This window comes from Arachis hypogaea, chromosome 7 (assembly GCF_003086295.3).
Source record: "Arachis hypogaea cultivar Tifrunner chromosome 7, arahy.Tifrunner.gnm2.J5K5, whole genome shotgun sequence".
Taxonomy (NCBI): Eukaryota; Viridiplantae; Streptophyta; class Magnoliopsida; order Fabales; family Fabaceae; genus Arachis; species Arachis hypogaea.
This window is the reverse complement of record NC_092042.1, coordinates 50,920,735-50,942,596: the sequence shown is the minus strand read 5'-3', so window position 1 is coordinate 50,942,596 and position 21,862 is coordinate 50,920,735. Positions and strand designations below refer to the sequence as shown.

At 30.5% G+C, this 21,862-nt stretch overlaps 1 protein-coding gene and 2 non-coding genes across 3 annotated transcripts; all 3 read right to left on the bottom strand.

Moving 5' to 3' along the window:
• Nucleotides 1–3,247: 3,247 nt before the first annotated feature.
• LOC112703043 (ATP-citrate synthase alpha chain protein 1) lies at nucleotides 3,248–10,424 on the bottom strand. Its single transcript, XM_025754349.3, has 13 exons — nucleotides 10,291–10,424; nucleotides 9,972–10,099; nucleotides 8,408–8,584; nucleotides 7,737–7,898; nucleotides 7,214–7,294; nucleotides 7,086–7,137; nucleotides 6,847–6,961; nucleotides 4,992–5,073; nucleotides 4,693–4,788; nucleotides 4,378–4,479; nucleotides 4,128–4,244; nucleotides 3,916–4,032; nucleotides 3,248–3,543 (listed from the first exon to the last, which is right to left on the bottom strand). The coding sequence occupies exons 2-13, from the start codon at nucleotides 10,068–10,070 to the stop codon at nucleotides 3,472–3,474; spliced, it is 1,272 nt and encodes a 423-aa protein (XP_025610134.1). The 5' UTR covers nucleotides 10,071–10,099; nucleotides 10,291–10,424; the 3' UTR covers nucleotides 3,248–3,471.
• A 7,729-nt stretch (nucleotides 10,425–18,153) lies between these two features.
• On the bottom strand, nucleotides 18,154–18,233 carry LOC112704348 (small nucleolar RNA snoR122). The gene has a single exon (XR_003154978.1). It is a non-coding gene; the product is annotated as a small nucleolar RNA snoR122 (small nucleolar RNA).
• A 347-nt stretch (nucleotides 18,234–18,580) lies between these two features.
• Nucleotides 18,581–18,667, bottom strand: LOC112704335 (small nucleolar RNA R44/J54/Z268 family). The gene has a single exon (XR_003154967.1). It is a non-coding gene; the product is annotated as a small nucleolar RNA R44/J54/Z268 family (small nucleolar RNA).
• Between the last annotated feature and the right edge of the window lie 3,195 nt (nucleotides 18,668–21,862).

Genomic DNA, 21,862 nt, shown 5'->3' with positions numbered 1-21,862 from the left:
TTGAGTTTGATGCACTTTCTATTGTGTTATTTGGTTCTATCTTTGTATATATGTTCTTCTTCCGAAGATGTATCTTGAATTTGTATGGTTTTCTTTCTCCTTAATCTCTTGATGGGGTGGTGCTTCAATGTCGTTATTTTTCTGAAATGTCATTAGATTTGAAACAGTTGTGCCCAATAAGTTTTTTGCGTCACCATCAAATAGTATAAAAGTTGTTGTAACACTTTGATCTAAAACCTTTAATTGAATTCTGAATCTAAAATAACTATTGGGCTAGCAACTAATAATTTGATAGATGAGATTATGAAAAGTATATAGAGTTACCTTATTGTTGGATATTGTGGTGTTTGATTACATGTACCACAAATGTAGTTATTTCTTTTTTTTTTATAGGCTTTTTTCTAACACTTTTTACATTTAACATAGTTCTATCCTAATTTGTCATCAATTTCGTTTATAGTTGCTAAAATTGTGAAGTATATGGTATTTGAGTAAGTATGAATGTATGATTCATGTTGTGAGTTTTTTTTGTCATACCTAATTATCAGATTCTCATTGCATGGCCATTAGATCTTGGATAGTTATTCGATTTCTAATCGTTCTGCTCTGAAAGAATGATGCTCTATTGAATAAGTTTGAGATGTGCAGTTCGAAAATAAATTTTTTGTGCTAAATTTGATGTTATATGAAGGAATAGTAATAAGAGACTTATATATGTAATTTAAATGGTATGAAATTTAAATACTTATAACGTAAAATTTATTATGATTAATAATATTATTATGAGATTTGTATACCCTTAGTGAGTTATTTATAAAAATTAATAAATTAATTGTTGCGGTTATAAATTTATTGTATTGTTTATAACGGTAAGATATAATAAATATAGGAATATGAATTCAATGTATTTAGAGGTTACAAATTGATTGGATTCTATTTTTTAGTTTGTTATTTTTATATATATATATATATATATATATATATTTTACTGATTTAAAAATAATAGTTAATTTGGCGAGAATTGAGTAATTGAGTCTAAAATTGTGCCAAATAATAATTATTCTAAAGTTGGCAATGCAATTGCGGAGTCAATAGTCTAAACTTATGGAGTTGCGGTCAACATAATTATTGTAATAATTATATATTTAGATTTGTATCCATGCATCTTATATGTACAAATATACGCAACAAAAGCTAAAAGTTAAATATTTTTAGTAAAAAAAAAGAAAATAGTTAATTAGTATTTTGAGGTAAACATGCATGCATGATGCATCTTATATACTACAAATGTATCTAATATATGAAAATGTATGTCTAATATCATATATTTTTTGGTTTCGTTTTGATACTCTTTTAATAAATTTGTTTTTTTCTAGTTTTCAAATATTCTTTTTAAAATTTATATTGGTAAAATAAAATAGAATTTATTTTTAATAATAAGTAAAAACTATAATAATAGTTCTTTGTACCTAGTGTTACTTCTAAAAATTAAAATGATTATTTTTTTACCAAAGATACAGAGACTCGAACTTGCGACCAATATGGGAGACTATGCTATTTGAGGTATAACTCATTGAAAAAAATTAAAATGATTATAATAAACATAATTATAATAATAAAATATATTTTTATTTTTTAAACTTTTAATTTCTGAATTAATTGTTGCGGTTATAAATTTATTGTATTGTTTATAACGGTAATATATAATAAATATAGGAATATGAATTCAATATATTTGAAGGTTACAAATTTATTGGATTTTATTTTTTAGTTTTTTATTTGTATATTTTATTTTTTTTGCTGATTTGAAAATAATAGTTGATTTGACAAAAATTGAGTGGTTGATTCTAAAGTTGTGCTAAGTAAGCAATATTGCTGACATGACATTAGTAGGAGAAAAGAAATATTTCAAAAGTAATGTGGTGCATGCTTATGTATCTACTTTTATATATTAAGAATAGATTTTTAGTTCAAACTAATAATAAGAGTCAAATTCAATACAATTTTTTCATTCATTCTTTTATTATGAACATAATACATCAACATATTAAAATTCAAAATAATTTTTTCTCTCATTTATTTACGCTATCATTGTAAACATTTGAGATTTTGTCAAAGAAAAGAATGTAGCTCTTCTTCTTATATGATTTTCAGATTAAAAAATTATAAAAATATAAAAAACAAAAAAATGAAAATAAAGCAGAACGAAATTCTTTTGAATAGAAACAAAAAAAATAAAAAATAAGAAGCAATAAGGAGAGATGCAAATATCTGGTTATGTGACTGATAAAGAGAAGAACAGTCTTTCAAGAATTGTAATAGGAACAAGCGGTAATTGGCTATTAGAAATATTGTTATTATATTAACTGCACAAAAAATCAATAAAAAAAGATAAGAAGATAAAAGATCAGAAAAGAGAAGAAGATTTAAAAAAAAAAGAAATGAATCGGAAACAAAAAAGAAGATACAGAATCAGTAAAAAGAAGAAGAAGGAAGAGAGACAGAAACAGAGAATAAGAAGAAGATATTATTGTGAAAGAAGTGAAAGGAAGAGGAAGAACAGAACGAAGTATAAAATCACGACAAAAAGAGCAAGAAGAAGATCAAGAGTAGAAAGAGAGAGCAAGAAGGAGAGTACCTGGAAACGACGGTAGACAAGCTTAGGTTAGGTTTTTCACAAGATAATAAAAGGGGGTAATAGGGGAATAATGAGAAATTACTATGGGCAGAAAGAGAAAAAATTTTCATTAAAAATTCCGTGTCCACCTTCTTATTTCCATGTCTATCAGTGTCTTTCATTTAGAAGTGGACACAAAAATAAAAAAAAAAGTGTCTCAGAGACACTATGTCCATTGTCCATGTCTCTCTATCCAAATACGTTTTATATATGTATTGTCTATGTCTTTGTGTTCTGTCCACCATAAACAAACGTAGCCTTATAACTGCCACGCGAATCTTGGCTTACAAACAAAAGAAAATGGTTAACGTTGCCTGATGATAAATAGGAGCACAGGCGAGCTATAGAAGCCATCGTGAAAAATACAGCAGAAAGAGAGCATTCCGATTTTAAGTTTTAGTACTTTGAGATTATACGCTGACTTGAGCGTCGGAATCCTTTTTTCAGGTTCTCCACATTGCTCGAACTGATGAGGAATCAGCAGCGCAACACACTAAGCAAGGACTTTGCCGACATTCTTCTCGTTGTGGACGAGCTATATCTCGGAATCCAGTTCTAGACAAGAACAGATATGAAACATAGATGTGCACTTGACTTAACATTATGAATTACATTATTCTATTGTATTTTCAGGATAGTACTCTCATAATTATACATAATGATACACTGAATTGTAGATTTGTGACAAACTGAGTTCTAACTTATCAAATGCCTCAATGATGAGAAATAGAAACGGAATCCAGGAATCAAGAAACAAGCAATGAGAATAGACTGGACTAAGAATTGTACATAATTTATGCAGCAGCTGTAATGCACTGGATTGCTTGTTTGCATATGCCAGTCATTGTGGCTTCAGGTCCATAAACCTGCAAAGATACCATTAATAGATCAGAGAAGATTCGTCCGAACAAGTTTTCTGATCAGCATAAAAAACACATGGAGGATAAAATAGTTTCTCAAGATTTAAAACTTACAAACTTGTCTCTTATCGAACATATTAGTCCTCTCATTCATATTAGGTGGAGTCTATGCTATTTATGGCTACAGTAATTATGGTAATTAAATAATTTTTAACAACACTTAAAATTAATTTTTTTTTTACATTTAGATGTCATTTGCTTTTCAAATTAAAAAGCTTTGAATAGTTACTGTAACTACCATAACACGCATTAGTGTTTTTGGTTAGGATGAAATTGAGGATTTATTCTAGAATTAGTGAAGATGTTCAGGTATATAACCTCAATGGGGATGCCGAGCTCCTCTCCAAGTGCGCGCATTTTCGCTAAACCTTTCTGGTAATTAGGACCTCCTCTCCTCACATATATGTGCATCTTTGCTTCTCTTAGCTTTTGCTCCTGTTTTTCGCAACAATTCGCTGGAAAATCAGTTAACTTTTGCCACAAGTTATTATATTAGAATCAGAGAAAAGCTCAACAATCCATAGGGTTACCTTCTCCTTTAGAGCTCGAATTATGCCGCTAAATGTGGCAGCAACATCTGTGAAGTTGGCTATTCCGCCGCCTATTACAAGGGCACGCTTTTCGCCATCAGGATTTGAAGTTGCACACTGTGGTATCAAGTTCAGACTTTAGCATGCATTTTGATAATATATATATATATATATATATATATATATATATATATGTGAAAATTGTAAAATGATTTAAGTACCAAACAAGAATAGTATTAAGATTAATTACATCAATTACAACTCTGGCATACTGCAAGATCTCATCTTCCTTTGGTGCGCCGCTGTATTCTGCGTAATTTCCGAGCTCAGGTGCATAACCAAGGTCTCCTACCTGTTTTTTTTTTTTTTTTAAATTATATTTTGTACTTAAGCAGTTGATTTTCTTGCTTGCTTGATATTCGAAGAATATATATAACAATTAATTGGAGAGTAAACTATCATTGTGTCGATTTTGGATAAAATGCAGTTAGAAAGAAAGAAATAAAATTTTGGTCCAGAAAAAATATCTCATTTGAAAGATAAACAAATAAAAAGATGAACAAACCGTGTCGGCATAGATGACACTAGCTCCTCCCCCAGCTACCATTGTCCAGATTCGGCCCTTCGGATTCAAAACTGTGAACTTCAAAGATGCACTTGTCTGGCATCAGAGAAATAAGCAAACAAAAATCTTTTTAGAGTAAACATTTATAGGCCCTGCCCCATGATATTGTTGGAAGCAAGATTATTACTGGTTCTTGATTAGTACCAATCAAGGAATTCAATTAATCCTGGAGATCCATATACAGATCAGATGCGATGGATAAGATTGTAGATAATAAGATTTGAAGTATATGCCTTCACCTTTTCATCTAATCCATGAATAAAAGACTCAGTAGTACTCATAATCCTTCCAAATGGCATTGGAAATTCAACGTTCCCCCATCTGCAAATAACAAGAACAAGCAGATATATTGCTTCAACTTTTAAATATGAATTAGAGATAGGGGAGAAATTATTGCATGGTTCTAAGAACCAGATTGATTCGGTTAACCAGGTGTTAGTTATCAAACCGATTTAATTTAAGATAAAAATCACTTGGTAATAAATCGGTTAAAATTAAAAAAAAATCGGTTAATTTGTCAAACTGAAACAGTTTTTTAGTCGTTAACCAGTTTAAAATAATACAACAACAACAAAGTCTTGTCCTACTAGGTGGCGTCGGCTACATAACTCAAACGACGCCATTATACTCTATCATATATCATATCTGCAGAGAGACCGTTTACATATAGATCTCGTTTAACCACCTCATGGATGGTCTTCTTAGGTCTTCCTCTGCCTTTCGCCCCTTGTCCATCTTCCATCTCATCCACCCTCCTGACTGGGTGTTCTATCGGTCTTCTTCTCACATGTCCAAACCACCTGAGACGCGATTCAATCAACCATCTTTTCCACAATGGGTGTTACTCCAACTCTTTCCCTTATATCTTCGTTCCTTACTCTATCCAATCACGTATAACCACTCATCCATCTCAACATCTTCATCTCTGCCACACTAAGCTTATCTTCGAGATCCCCTTTGGCCGTCCAACACTCATTTAACACTACATCCGGGTACCGATGTACCGGCTCTTGCTCATTTGACACCGTACTCGAGCCATACAGCGGGTTGCTTCTGAGCAACGACCTAGTTTTAGTCCAATAATGTCTTTGATTCATGTCATGGGGGTTCGACTATATTTTTATGTTGGTTGTCGAAGACCTAACACAACCCTCCTCCTTTATCCGGACTTGGGACCGGCTATGTATCGCAAAGTATAACATAGGCGAAGTTAACCAGTTTAAAATAATAAATTATAAAAAAATATTATATATTTTATACATAAATATAGCACTTTATTATATTCAGTTTATCTTTAGTTGAACTTTTAAACTTTTGGTTCAATGGCCAATTGGATTGTTAGAACCCTAAATTAATGCATAAAATTTAGGTGGATTGTGCTCCATCCGTGGATATACTGACATTTCTAATAAAACTAGGGGTGAACGCGGATCGGATCGAATCGGATATGGACAAAATTTCGATCCGATCTGCACTAAAATCATCGGATCGGATCGGATCCAATATCTGCAATTTTTAAGATTGGATTCGATTCGATCCGATCCGCACATTTGCGGATCGGATCGGATATTGGATATATCCGCAAAACACAAAAATATTTTTAAAAGCTTATTTTTTATTAAAAATATCAATAAAATTTATTTTTTCTATTTTTTAAATATGTTTACTCTTAAAATAATATTAAACGTACTTTTTTTAAATAATAAATTAAAATAATACAACATATATGATAATTATTAGTTGAAATAAAACATAAAAAGAATATTTACTTATTTATTTTTTTTTTGCGGATACGCGGATATGCGGATACCAACACAAAATCTGCAATCCGATCCGATTAGTGTGCGGATCCGATCTGAAAGCCTTGCGGATCGAATCCATATCCGCAATTTTCAGATCGGATTCGGATAAATACTGCGAATATGCGAATCGGATCCGATCCATGAACACCCCTAAATAAAACTGTGGTTTTTTTCTTATCCTAAAATAAAACGATCATATGTCACTCTATCAAAGAATAATATAGGGTGCAATAATTTCTCTATTCGTCAAATAATAGTTGTTAATGTTTTTAGTGGGAAGTAATTAACCAACTTCTTGAAGTTCTTGAAAGCAGCAGTGTCATCTAGCTCTCCTCTCATATCCAGAGGATAAGGATTTCCATTGACCAAAGTGAAAGGATTCATCTCTAAGAAAGTGAAGTCCAGATCTAACACAAGATGGAAAACAATATGTTAAAGACTAAAATCTTTAATCATTGTTGAACTTGTCTTCAAATTTCAAAAGCTTATTGAATGGTATTTAAGTAAGTAAATATGTATCTTGTAATATACCCTGAAATAGATTGAATATCACCTTGAGAAATTCCTCAATTTCTCCCTTAATCTGTAAACATGAATAAATAACTTTTTTAGTAGTAGATATTGTGAACCGAAAATAGTATAAAGTAAAGTGAATATACCTCCAAGGGTAGGGTTGCAACAAGAGGGGCAATATTCTCTGATGTAAGAGACACTCCTGTTGGAACAAATATAGTCTTAACCTGAAACACTTACTTTGTTAAATTAAAATTAATATATTCAATATGTAAATTATAATTTTTTTAAATGCAAGAAACAATAATAAAATACATATATAATTATTTGATCAACAGAAACATGATATACAAAAATAGATCTACTTATGCTAGTATATATAGTTCAACAAAAAAAAAAATTATTAGTCAGTATATATATATACTATATATCCATGTAGATAATGCCCTATTATAATAATCTGTTTATTCCGACATTCAAAGAAAATTTACTTATGTGAAATAATACTTTATGTTATTAAATATCAATAGCACACAATAAATTTGGTTAAAACTCTATTTTTAGTATATTAAGTAGATATATTAAGTAGATAGATAGATAGATAGATATTAAATAGATTAATCCATAGGTAAAAAATAAATAAATAAATAAAATCCTCATTTTTATCACCTTGTCCCAGTTCTCTTCAATTTCAATTCCTCCACACTCTGAAAAGCTTATGCTGTACCCAAGTCTCTCGGAGACAATGTTGAGGTAAAACTCTTCATTGTGTGGGATGAAAGGTTCAACAATAAAAGTTGTTATAGGTCCTTTGCATCCACCCATCTCAACCTACGATAAAAAAGTGGGAAATATAATCTGATGGGGAAAAAAAATTACCACAAAACTTTACTTCCTACGCAATTTATCACTAACCTCTTAAAATATATAATTTAATTTCTCTGAAATATTTAATTGTGTTAAAAATATTTTTTTTTTCTGTTTTTTTCCCTAAATCATCCTTCTATTAATAGAGAATCGTGCTAATAAAACACCACGAAAAATATTAAAGTTTTTAAAATTAACTTGAAAAATATAAATTGAGGAGGTGAAATTGCAAATTAAAATTTTTTAAAGTTTAAAAAATACGCTCAAATTATACTAAATTTTAATTTATTTTACAGTAGAAATTTAAGTCCAGTTTATTTCATGTCTTTATATTAACCCGTTTTGGCTAATAATACTATGCTTTAACCATTAAAACATAATATTCAAATTTAAAAAGTGAGAATAAATTGCATTTTTCACTAGTTGGATTAATGACTTGTGGAGGACAGGGGAGATAAGAATTAATTAAGCACTTGTTTTCCAAGACGGTCTTTCACAAAAGAAGCAACTTGTGGCAAATCCAAATTTAAGGCCACCAAGCCACTTTTGCCACGCTTTCCAAACAGCATGTCAGGTTTCACAACCAACTTTGAAGATGAAAGCCAGGGTTCCTTCTCTGCCAACTCATTCAAATCCGTGTACTTTGTAACCTGATGAAATATAATTACACACAACAGACGAATGCATTATTATTGTATGGTGCATTGGTGCAGATCATTAATACGGAAGATGTAATCTTAGGCCTTGTGTGCTTCATATCTCTCAATGTCAAAGATATAATCAAGTTTCTTTAATTCGCTTAAAGCTTTTGAAATAAGCGATAGTATGACATAATATTAAAATATTATGATCTAAAAGAGATTCTTACATAAAAAAAATATATTAAAAATATAGTTATTTATATTTTTTTTTCTATTCACCTAATTTTTTAAGATAAATAATATTATGACATGCACCAACTAACAATATTAGTTACAATACTAAAAGTCGACAATAACAAAGACCTATGTTTTATTAAAATTTAAAAATATTATTTGTACACTAAAATCAGTCACTCAAATCAACTATCAATATATTTGTGTATAAATATATTGTGATTTAATTTATTTTTAATATATATTTTATACTAGTAGCTAACTTTAGTGATTAATTTTAATGTACACGTAGTATAGTTCATTAAAATTTTACTATAAATTAGTTAATGATTTATATACTAAGCCAACAAAATAAATCCAGATTACTTGCTATCACGTTCTGGAACAAGAAATGTGTTTCAGATATTAGGTATCTTTGTTTTTATTCTAAAAAACATTATTTTATAATTTATTTTTTTCATATAAGTAAAAAAGTTCTAAAATTTATATTTTTATTTTTTGATAAATTTATACAGAAAATAGAAATTTTAGTTATTTTATAAAATTTATGTTAATATTTTAAATCTTTCAAAGTTGATTTTTGTCAATCCGTAAAAACTGAAATAAGTAAAGCATAGATATGACAAAATAATTGACATAACATATTGACCTTAAACAAAAACAGGGTCTTATTGTTTTCCAAGACAACGGAAGCTAACAAAACTTCTAATGTAGCTTCAACTTGTTGATAAAGTATATTGGTATAACATACATAACAACAACAATAAAACCTTGGTCAAATGAAATCATTGCACATGATATAAAAAAAGATTAGAGAAGTCAAGAAGTATATACGATAAGAAACGGTAAATCTCATGTGTTATGGAGAAAAAATCCACTGAACAAATAGCGATGATTTTGCAACTGTTGTAAAATCAGTTATCTGATTTGCTGCAATTATACTGGTCGAATTGCCACAAAATCAAATTTCGATCCCTAACAAGCAACATTTCTAAAACGGTTGGTATGTTATTTTGCGGCAATTTAAAACCGCCGCTATTCGACGTGTTTCTTGTAATGTATTAAAATCAACGAATGAAATTAAGTCACTAATAATTTATGAATAATTATAATTAAACTACAATAAAAAATTATATTATAATAAACTTCCAACATTGCTTACTTGTATAGATTTGATGGGCAACTCCTTGCCAGAGAGTCTCTTGAAGTGTTCCTTCAACAACCTCTTAGAGTCATACTCTCTGATCTTCTTTCGTGCCATTTTCGCTTCTCAAAATATGCAATAATTTACTTCAAGAAAAAACACAAAACAATTAAGATAAAAAAAAAAAGTCAGCTTCGGGGACATGAGAATTCTAAGTCAAATCATGTTCTTATGAAATGACTTAGATCACATGCAACATAGCACTTGTTAGTTGTTAAACAATAATCAAGCATGAAAAATGGAACACGTTGAAAAGAGAGGTGATGAGTGTAATTACCGTGCGTTAAGAAAAGGGAATGGATCGAATGGGGAATAAAAGGGCAAGGAAGAAGTTAGATCCAATGCTGGGATTGGAGAAGTTGTGTGAAGTAGTTATATACTATGGCTAAGTCTATGGTGGCCACATTTATGGTGGCTAGTGGTGACTATGAGACATACCTCTAATAAAAAAATGATAAATAGATTTTATTTTATTCTCATTAAATACGGTAATTTTTTCTTTTGTTAATATGCATATAGCATTGCAAATAAATTGATGATCTATGAAAGTTAAAAATGTTAATTTGTTTTAATGGCTTTAAAATTTGAAGGACCGAAATTATAGTTATAAAAATCGAACAGACAATCGATCCAACTAAATTATTAATTAGATCATTAAGTTATTGATTCAACTAGTAAGTCACAAGTTAAATTGGTTAATTCGGTCATAATTAAATAATTATATAAAATTTAATTTTTTATATTAGATTAATTTTTTTCTAATTTATTAATCAATTAATATCTATTATATTATTTAAATATATGTTAAAAAATATTAATATTAATAAATGTCATATAATTATTAACAACAAAAATATGTTATGATTAACAAAAAATTTTTATTTATTTTTAAATAATTATATATAATTAAAAAATAATTAATTTTAAAAAAATAAATATAAAATAAAAAATTAAATTAATATAAATATTATTTATTAGAATAAAAAAATAAAAAATATCTTAAAATTGCATGACTAAAAAAGTTATTACATAAAATTATTAATAGGGATATGTCTAATAGTTAATAATATATTTATAAAAAACACAATATATTACAAAAAAATAAATTTAGTCTAGTAATTACAGGGTTTTTTATAACTTGAAGAGAATCACACCCTCTGCTATTGCAATTGAGAATTTTTCAAATTTTCGATCCACTTTACCCAAATTTTGTAATTTTGATTTTTGAAATTTCACAATAATTTATTGATTTTATAAAAATATTAACTAGTAGTTGTTTATTGATTTATAATTATTACCGTGTTTCGTTAGTACATTTATGATCATTACATCTTATCAAACTTTTCTTCTCATAACTTCAAACATGCCACGTTTCAAGTTTGGATTGATTGATAGACCTTAGTCACCATAATCACCACACTAATGTGGGCACTAGAGACAACACCACTATGCATGTATGTAGCAGCACGAGAAAAATGAGCAAAAGGAAGAGGAGCACGAGGGGTAGAAAAGGTATATTATAATATTGTGGTATCTAATACTATAATAATCACTCGTGCTTCTCACGGAATGATGAAACGGGCAATGTACAAATCAAACTCAAACTTTTTCTTTAGTTTTGTTTATTTGTATTTTAACAAAAATCCTAAACTATAATATAGTTATCATAAATAAGATATATGATATTATAGATACTAATATATGACATAAATCTAAAATATATAAAAAATGAAATTAGATAGAACTTAACACCTTTTAAAAGAAGCCTTATAACATGGAGATACAAAAATAAAATAAAAAAATAATTTAAATAAGATAGTAATATTAAGATCAGTAAAAAAATTGATAAGCATTAATTATATGAATGTTAATTAATTGATCTCCTAAAAGCTAAGCTTTATTTTCGGATAGGTCCTAATAGTGTGTGGTTCAAAGATTAAATTTTAGAGAAAAGCTTAGTATACAAGCGATTAGGGCTTGTAACTATTACAAGTTCATTAACGCCTAATCCACTAAAACGCGCTGCAACTCCTACGTCACTTACATGCGCTATACAAAGATTCCGCGTTTGTATAACTACCAAATTTAAAAGATTTGTTTCCTTCTTTGTTTTCTTTCTTTTCAAATTTCATCGTTCTTCTTCTCGCGCGTCTTCCCCTGATTTTTCGATCGTTCTTTTCCTCTCCTTTCTCATTGGTTTGTTCTTCGTCATTGACGTTAGTTTTTCTCTCTGTAACTCCAGCTTCGTTTTGACATGGTGTATTTATAGTTTTTGACATGGTATATTCTGCAACCTCTCTGTTGTTGATGACCAGTTTGTTCCGAAGGTTGGAATGACCTTTACCACCCTTGAAGATGCTGGAAAATTTTAAAGGAACTATACCAAGGTTGCAGGTTTTTCTACAAGAGTTCGGAGCACAAATAGAAAGGAAAACGAGATTAAGAATCAATTGATTACATGTAGCAGAGAGGGAAAATGAAACTCTCATAGCAAAGACTCATTTGATAGGAATTGGAATGATTTTCTGCTAAACTTTGGTCTTGTGGACAACAAGTGGCTTTCATGTAGTGTTGGGTTAAAATCTGCAGCAGAGGTGTAAATTTAATTTTTTATCGGGTGTATTTATAGTCTGTGTTTGGGTGTATTATGCAGATCTCTATGCAGACCGTCATATATGGGTTCCAATCTATCTGGATCACCACTTCATATTATAGTACCTGTAAATCAGACATTTTGAATACACCAGAGAGAGTTTAATTAATTTTGGTCTTGTGGACAACAAGTGGCTTTCAGGTAGTGTTGGGTTAAAATCTGCAGCAGGGGTGTAAATTTAATTTTTTATCGGGTGTATTTATAGTCTGTGTTTGGGTGTATTATGCAGATCTCTATGCAGACCGTCATATATGGGTTCCAATCTATCTGGATCACCACTTCATATTATAGTACCTGTAAATCAGACATTTTGAAAACACCAGAGAGAGTTTAATTAACTTTGGTCTTGTGGACAACAAGTGGCTTTCATGTAGTGTTGGGTTCAAATCTGCAGCAGAGGTGTAAATTTAATTTTTTATCGGGTGTATTTATAGTCTGTGTTTGGGTGTATTATGCAGATCTCTATGCAGACCGTCATATATGGGTTCCAATCTATCTGGATCACCACTTCATATTATAGTACCTGTAAATCAGAAATTTTGAATACACTAGAGAGAGTTTAGTTAATTTTGGTCTTGTGGACAACAAGTGAATTTCAGTTAGTGTTGGGATAAAATCTGCAGCAGAGGTGTAAATTTAATTTTTTATCGGGTGTATTTATAGTCTGTGTTTGGGTGTATTATGCAGATCTCTATGCAGACCGTCATATATGGGTTCCAATCTATCTGGATCACCACTTCATATTATAGTACCTGTAAATCAGACATTTTGAATACACTAGAGAGAGTTTAATTAATTTTGATCTTGTGGACAACAAGTGGCTTTCAGGTAGTGTTGGGTTAAAATCTGCAGCAGGGGTGTAAATTTAATTTTTTATCGGGTGTATTTATAGTCTGTGTTTGGGTGTATTATGCAGATCTCTATGCAGACCGTCATATATGGGTTCCAATCTATCTGGATCACCACTTCATATTATAGTACCTGTAAATCAGACATTTTGAAAACACCAGAGAGAGTTTAATTAACTTTGGTCTTGTGGACAACAAGTGGCTTTCATGTAGTGTTGGGTTCAAATCTGCAGCAGAGGTGTAAATTTAATTTTTTATCGGGTGTATTTATAGTCTGTGTTTGGGTGTATTATGCAGATCTCTATGCAGACCGTCATATATGGGTTCCAATCTATCTGGATCACCACTTCATATTATAGTACCTGTAAATCAGAAATTTTGAATACACTAGAGAGAGTTTAGTTAATTTTGGTCTTGTGGACAACAAGTGAATTTCAGTTAGTGTTGGGTTAAAATCTGCAGCAGAGGTGTAAATTTAATTTTTTATCGGGTGTATTTATAGTCTGTGTTTGGGTGTATTATGCAGATCTCTATGCAGACCGTTATATATGGGTTCCAATCTATCTGGATCACCACTTCATATTATAGTACCTGTAAATCAGACATTTTGAATACACTAGAGAGAGTTTAATTAATTTTGATCTTGTGGACAACAAGTGGCTTTCAGGTAGTGTTGGGTTAAAATCTGCAGCAGAGGTGTAAATTTAATTTTTTATCGGGTGTATTTATAGTCTGTGTTTGGGTGTATTATGCAGATCTCTTTGCAGACCGTCATATATGGGTTCCAATCTATCTGGATCACCACTTCATATTATAGTACCTGTAAATCAGACATTTTGAATACACTAGAGAGAGTTTAATTAATTTTGATCTTGTGGACAACAAGTGGCTTTCAGGTAGTGTTGGGTTAAAATCTGCAGCAGGGGTGTAAATTTAATTTTTTATCGGGTGTATTTATAGTCTGTGTTTGGGTGTATTATGCAGATCTCTATGCAGACCGTCATATATGGGTTCCAATCTATCTGGATCACCACTTCATATTATAGTACCTGTAAATCAGACATTTTGAAAACACCAGAGAGAGTTTAATTAACTTTGGACTTGTGGACAACAAATGGCTTTCATGTAGTGTTGGGTTCAAATCTGCAGCAGAGGTGTAAATTTAATTTCTTATCGGGTGTATTTATAGTCTGTGTTTGGGTGTATTATGCAGATCTCTATGCAGACCGTCATATATGGGTTCCAATCTATCTGGATCACCACTTCATATTATAGTACCTGTAAATCAGAAATTTTGAATACACTAGAGAGAGTTTAGTTAATTTTGGTCTTGTGGACAACAAGTGAATTTCAGTTAGTGTTGGGTTAAAATCTGCAGCAGAGGTGTAAATTTAATTTTTTATCGGGTGTATTTATAGTCTGTGTTTGGGTGTATTATGCAGATCTCTATGCAGACCGTCATATATGGGTTCCAATCTATCTGGATCACCACTTCATATTATAGTACCTGTAAATCAGACATTTTGAATACACTAGAGAGAGTTTAATTAATTTTGATCTTGTGGACAACAAGTGGCTTTCAGGTAGTGTTGGGTTAAAATCTGCAGCAGAGGTGTAAATTTAATTTTTTATCGGGTGTATTTATAGTCTGTGTTTGGGTGTATTATGCAGATCTCTATGCAGACCGTCATATATGGGTTCCAATCTATCTGGATCACCACTTCATATTATAGTACCTGTAAATCAGACATTTTGAATACACTAGAGAGAGTTTAATTAATTTTGGACTTGTGAACAACAAGTAGCTTTCAGGTAGTGTTGGGTTAAAATCTGCAGCAGAGGTGTAAATTTAATTTTTTATCGGGTGTATTTATAGTCTGTGTTTGGGTGTATTATGCAGATCTCTATGCAGACCGTCATATATGGGTTCCAATCTATCTGGATCACCACTTCATATTATAGTACCTGTAAATCAGACATTTTGAATACACCAGAAAGAGTTTAATTAATTTTGGTCTTGTGGACAATAAGTGGCTTTCAGGTAGTGTTGGGTTAAAAATCTGCAGCAGGGGTGTAAATTTAATTTTTTATCGGGTGTATTTATAGTCTGTGTTTGGGTGTATTATGCAGATCTCTATGCAGACCGTCATATATGGGTTCCAATCTATCTGGATCACCACTTCATATTATAATACCTGTAAATCAGACATTTTGAATACACCAGAGAGAGTTTAATTAATTTTGGTCTTGTGGACAACAAGTGGCTTTCAGGTAGTGTGGGTTAAAATCTGCAGCAGAGGTGTAAATTTAATTTTTTATCGGGTGTATTTATAGTCTGTGTTTGGGTGTATTATGCAGATTTCTATGCAGACCGTCATATATGGGTTCCAATCTATCTGGATCACCACTTCATATTATAGTACCTGTAAATCAGACATTTTGAATACACCAAAGAGAGTTTAATTAATTTTGATCTTGTGGACAACAAGTGGCTTTCAGGTAGTGTTGGGTTAAAATCTGCAGCAGAGGTGTAAATTTAATTTTTTATCGGGTGTATTTATAGTCTGTGTTTGGGTGTATTATGCAGATCTCTATGCAGACCGTCATATATGGGTTCCAATCTATCTGGATCACCACTTCATATTATAGTACCTGTAAATCAGACATTTTGAATACACTAGTGAGATTTTAATTATGGAAAAAAAATTTACTTATAATTGGATCAAATATATTTACACCATGTGTTCAATTTCTTAGAACAAGAAGATCAATAAAACCTAGAAGAACATAGAAGAACAGTAAAACATAGTTCTTCGATTTCGAAATCAGAAACAGAAATGTGAAAAATGTACAAGATGAGTAAAACAATAACGTACCTTGAATAATATTTTGTTGATGGTTTCTGCTATTATTTGCGACGAGTTCAAATGTCTCTTCAGTTTGGAATGTTGCTCGAAACTTGAGGATTTGTGTTATCTTTGAAGGAGAAGAGGAAGAGTGAGCCATAACGAGCGGTTTTTTCGAAGCGTAATCGTTCGAGTGACGCGCGTGAAATTGACGCTCCATTTAAAGGGAGGGAGTGCACGTGGATTAAACCTGAGTTGGACCAACTTGTAAGGATTGTATGCGTTATTTGCTTGTATGTGTAGCGGGGCCCTAAATTTTATTAATAGGAATGTCTTTCTTAGGAATATTAGAATATAATGTCTAGGAATAGGATTACTTAGAATATAGGATACTTATGTTTGGTTATAAATTTTAATGTCTTGGAATGTTATGTAATAATCCTAGGAATGATTAAATTTTTGTTTGGTTGAGTTTAAATTTCTTGGTCATATTATGTAATATGTCAAAATGACCCTTACTCATTCAAATTAAAATATTAATGACTAAAATTAAATATAAAGCTAATTAAATATTATTTGTTTACATTATTTTTTTTAATTTAGAAAATATCTCTAATAATAAATTTACTAAAATACCCCTAATAATAAATATGTTTAGCTAAAATTATTATTGATTCTAATTTTTTTGGAATTTACTAAAATAAATACTCCTAATATCAAATATCTTTAGTTAAGTTGTTTATTGGTTCTAATTTTTTTAAATTTACTAAAATACACGTTCAAATAAAATTATTATTGATTCTATTTCTTTTTAAATTTACTTAAATACCCCCAATATCAAATATGTTTAACTAAAATTATTATTGATTCTAATTTTTTTTTAAAATTTACTTAAATACCCCGATATCAAATATGTTTAACTAAAATTATTATTGATTCTAATTTTTTTAAATTTACTAAAATACCCCCAATATCAAATATCTTTAGTTAAATTATTATTGATTCTAAATTTTACTTAATAACAATATGTTTAATTAAAATTATTATTTTTTTACATTTTGAATTTACAAAAATACTTCTAATAAAAAATTTACTAAAATATCCTTAATAAAAATATATTTAATTAAAATTATTATCAATTCTAATCTTTTCAAATTTACTAAAATATCCCTAATAACAAATATCTTTAATTAAAATTAATATTATCACAATTAAATTTACTAAAAAAGCATTACTATTATCCAAATGAAAGTTACAAAGAAGTCTCAAAAGTAAAAAATTACTAACACTAATAAGCATACATGCACAACTCTTATACAAGAACACAAACACATCAACAAAATAAAATCAATATTACGACAGACAACCTCACACATAGAAAAATTATTTCAATTATTGAGCGTGATGTTTTCTCCTCCATTGATTCCATATTTTTTGTGCAAGTTGATCTCTCCATCTACCCCAACATAGATTGGTTTATTTCATAAGATTCTTTTGGAGCCCAACTGTGGTCAGACTTCAACAAAAGCAATCTTCAAATCTCCGTTCTTAGTTACAATCATCAGACTTGTATCACATTGAATAGCAGCTCCATCCATGATTATTTTGCTAATCATCCTTGGCACCAAAATGCTCAGAAGAAACCAGACACTAAAATGATCTCCAACATGGTTAGAGAAAACAACAATGACTTCACCAAGGAAGAAGAAATAAGAGGAATGTAAGCAGGAGTGAGCTAACAACACGTGCAAATAACAAAGACCAGTAAAAAGATTTAACTATACAAGATGGATGGCCTCAGAGGTAGTGACAATTTAAGATTTCATCAGATACATATATCTGATAATACGTGCAATAGAATACATTATTGGCCAAACCATTAGTAAGGTATCTGCATTAAGCAAAGGCCAAGTATAATTTGAAAATTGATTTAAAAGTTAAAACGATCGTTTCTTCAATAGAGTAAAAACAATAACATGCATATGTTGAAAAATAAAATAGATTTTAACATCAGATTCATTGACAAATGAAAAATCAGCAGAAAATTAACACATTAGGGAACAAAATAAATAAACACACATTGCCATAACCATCTCCATAAGAAAATGAGTGATACACTGATAGCTACAAAGGATGCAATATAAAATCAAAATGCTTAATCCCTAAATGAAACAAATGGCTAATACGAAAAATATAATAACAGATTGTAAATTTTATATAAACGCATCAGAGAGATTCCCATTTTAGACTAAGTCATCACTCTCCTTTGAGTGCTGATGTCCCTGTCTATTTGTCATCATTTGCGAATAGAAAGAAATACTGCATTTGCAAGCTTAAACGTGGATTTTTCACACACAATACCTCAAAGAAATAATTATAATTCAAGCAGAGAAATAATAAATGGAAAAAAAAAGAAAAAACTTGAACTTCAATTCTTCACACAAGTAGAATGCCAGTTTAAATTTTTAAAAATTCAATAACGCAGAATATGCATTGCTAAATAGATTAAAAAAATAGAGCTTTCTATTCCGAAGGTGTGAAAAAAAGGGAGAAAAACAAAATAGTGAAAGAAAAAGCGGGTGCCTCAAATCAAAATTGATATCATGGAATTAAATCTCGAAGTATATTAGGAATAATGTATTATGGTTCAGATCTGAACACTTACGAATCCGTAAAGCTGATACACTGGTGTAGATTCACTGTATTTGCCTCTAACCAACCCAATCTCGTTTCTCTGAACAAATGACAAAGTTCAAAAAATGACCAACCACTCAAATTCAGAAGCACTTTTAACAGTGACAATCAAGAACTAAAACCAAAGCAAATGAATTACCAAAAGCAAAGTAAGAAAAACAAACATTACTTGAAAATGCACACACACAAACATAGAGAGACAGAGACACATTATTACCAAATGGAGACATTTCAATGACACAAAAGCATTGACCTATGAAGTGAGAAATCATGGGAGACACCCATTTCAGAAAAACAAAATCTTTAAACAAAAAAAGGGGGGAATCAATGAACTTGTCGGTTAATCTATTTACTCTTGTACCCTTTCAAGACTTCACTCAATGAAGAGTATAACTATAAGAGAATCACCTTACATTTTCTTTTTTATCCAAAGTCAATCAACTAAAAGTTTAATGCATTGAAATTGATTGTAGTACCAAAATTTACATTTTTTCTTTTTGAATTCATTTTTTTATATATAAACTAACATTCAGATTTATCAAATCAAGAAAAAATAAATCAAAGTTCATTGTGGTTTAGAGAATTTTACATGCACATTAATGGTAATACACTAATGCTTGTTCACCTAGTCATCCTTCAACCTAATTCAAGACTTTATTCAAATCACTTGAATCAAAACATTAACTGCACATAGGAATCATACAAGAGTCATTCCACTCCCGAGTTACTATTAATAAGAAAGAAAAGAACCGGTGATCACATATCAAATTTAGTAATAGCAGTATAGAAATATCAATTCTCAACAAATACAATTACAACTGATCCTTGTTCCACTAAGTAAGTTGGCTAATTCAATTTTCAAATAGTCTAAAATATATCAACAAACAAGCAAAACAGAATAAATAAATTGAAGAAGCATCGGAGGAAAACTTAAAAGACTTCTTGTTATATGCCAAAATCCGTAAACATGCAGATTGAATAATTGAACAAACTTGTACTATCATACGAAACTGTAATAAATATCACCAGAACATACAAGTATACCAGAACATGCACACCAAAATACATTTTAAAACTGGAAAACTAGATCCCACAGATCCTGTAGCTGAAAATTAGATTGCCACCAAAACAACTTTACATTGTTACTAGTATGTAAAATTCATCAAGACAACAGGATAAAGAAGCAGAGCAATAGTAATGCCAGCTTAGTAGTGCATTGTAGCATGGCTCATGAAGTACACAGCACGAAAAGCCAAATTAAGACAAGATTAAGCATGTAAAAATATATTTTTGTCAGATTCAAGACAAATTAAGCATGTAAAAATATGTCAAAAGCTTAAACTCTTTATTGAGGTAAATCATCAAACATGTTGTTTGCATGCAACATAATCACAAAGAGCGTATAAAAAATCAAGCAAAATAAAAAATAACTAATCAAATTAGCAGTCTATTGCAGGAAATTAGTGTAATATGATGTAGAAAGCATAAAAAGAACCCAAATCTTAATGAGAGATTCAAAGAGAATTCTCAGAGATAAGAAATGCGAATATGGACTTGAAGAAGAGAAGAAAACCAGTCTTCCGTTTAGGGTAATGGTGGCGCCGGTGTAGCTCCGATGGCGGTGGCGTTGGTGAAGCCTCCACTGATTTGGGAAAAAACTCAAACCTTAATATGAGATTCAAAGAAAATTCACAGAGCAGTGTGAACATGAATCGGAGAAAAGAAGGAGACGGATCTTTTGTTTAGAGTAACGGCGGTGCCGGTGCCGGTGCCGGCTCCGGTGGCGGTGGCGTTGGTGAAGCTCATTGATTTGGGAAAAAAACTGCTCTGCTAGGGTTTAGTTCTTTAGACAAAAACAAAGAAGAAGTGAAATATAGTATTAAATAATAGGGATAATTTAGTCTTTTTGTTTCATTATTTACATTCCATTCCCATTGGAATGAAAGATAACTAGGGGGGAGATGGGAATTGAATTAGTGGTAATTCAATTCCAAGGAATAAAAGTTACCCTGGAATGTTTTTTTTTAACCTTGAACCACACATAGGAATTTCATATTCCCATCTTAAAATTTATGGGAATGTTCTATAGTTCCCCCAACCACACACACCCTAAAAGAAAAAAAGAAAAGAAAAGTATATAGGGTTAAGTATAATTTTGGTTTCTATGGTTTAAGTCGAAAATTTTTGTTTCTCAACCTTTTTTTAATATAAAATCGTCCCTAAAATTCAACGTGGCTTTAAATTGTCCTTTTGGACAGATTAATTTTTTAAATGACAAAAATATCCCTCTCTCTTCTCACCACTACCACCACCTTATTCACTACCACTCCATCACTATCTCTTCATGAATCCAACAAAAAAATTCGACATTCAGCAACAACTTTAAATAAGCCAAAATCAAAACAACAATTCATCACCAAAACCATCATTATTAACAACAAATAAAAAAAAATCATCATCGTAATATAGAACCGAATTTGGTGTAACTTCAACAGTGCTTTTGCATCTCACATGGATCTAGATGTATCCTAGAGTAATAAAGGTGCTTCCTTGCATTCTCAACTTGCCCCAACCTGCAATTCTATAATACAATTAGTGCAAACCTAACAACATCAATATCCTAACAAATAACACAGCAATCACACCTTAAGAAAAGAGATGCCAAACAATGATGAGCCCTGCCATAATTAGGATCCAACCTCATGCCCTACCATGGTTTGACGTTTGTTCCTAATGCGTTGGGTATCAAAATCAAAATCAAAGTTTTGGAGATTTTACCACACAGAGCTTTATGCTTAAGTTCGTAAA

Coding starts and splice junctions, on each gene's coding strand:
- LOC112703043 (XM_025754349.3), bottom strand. CDS start 10,070: ATGGCACGAAAGAAGATCAGAGAGTATGACTCTAAGAGGTTGTTGAAG. Junction 5,074..6,846: donor GCTTTCAAGAACTTCAAGAA/GTTGGTTAATTA, acceptor TGTTATTTGCAG/ATGGGGGAACGTTGAATTTC. Junction 4,033..4,127: donor TTCGAGCTCTAAAGGAGAAG/GTAACCCTATGG, acceptor TGCGAAAAACAG/GAGCAAAAGCTAAGAGAAGC.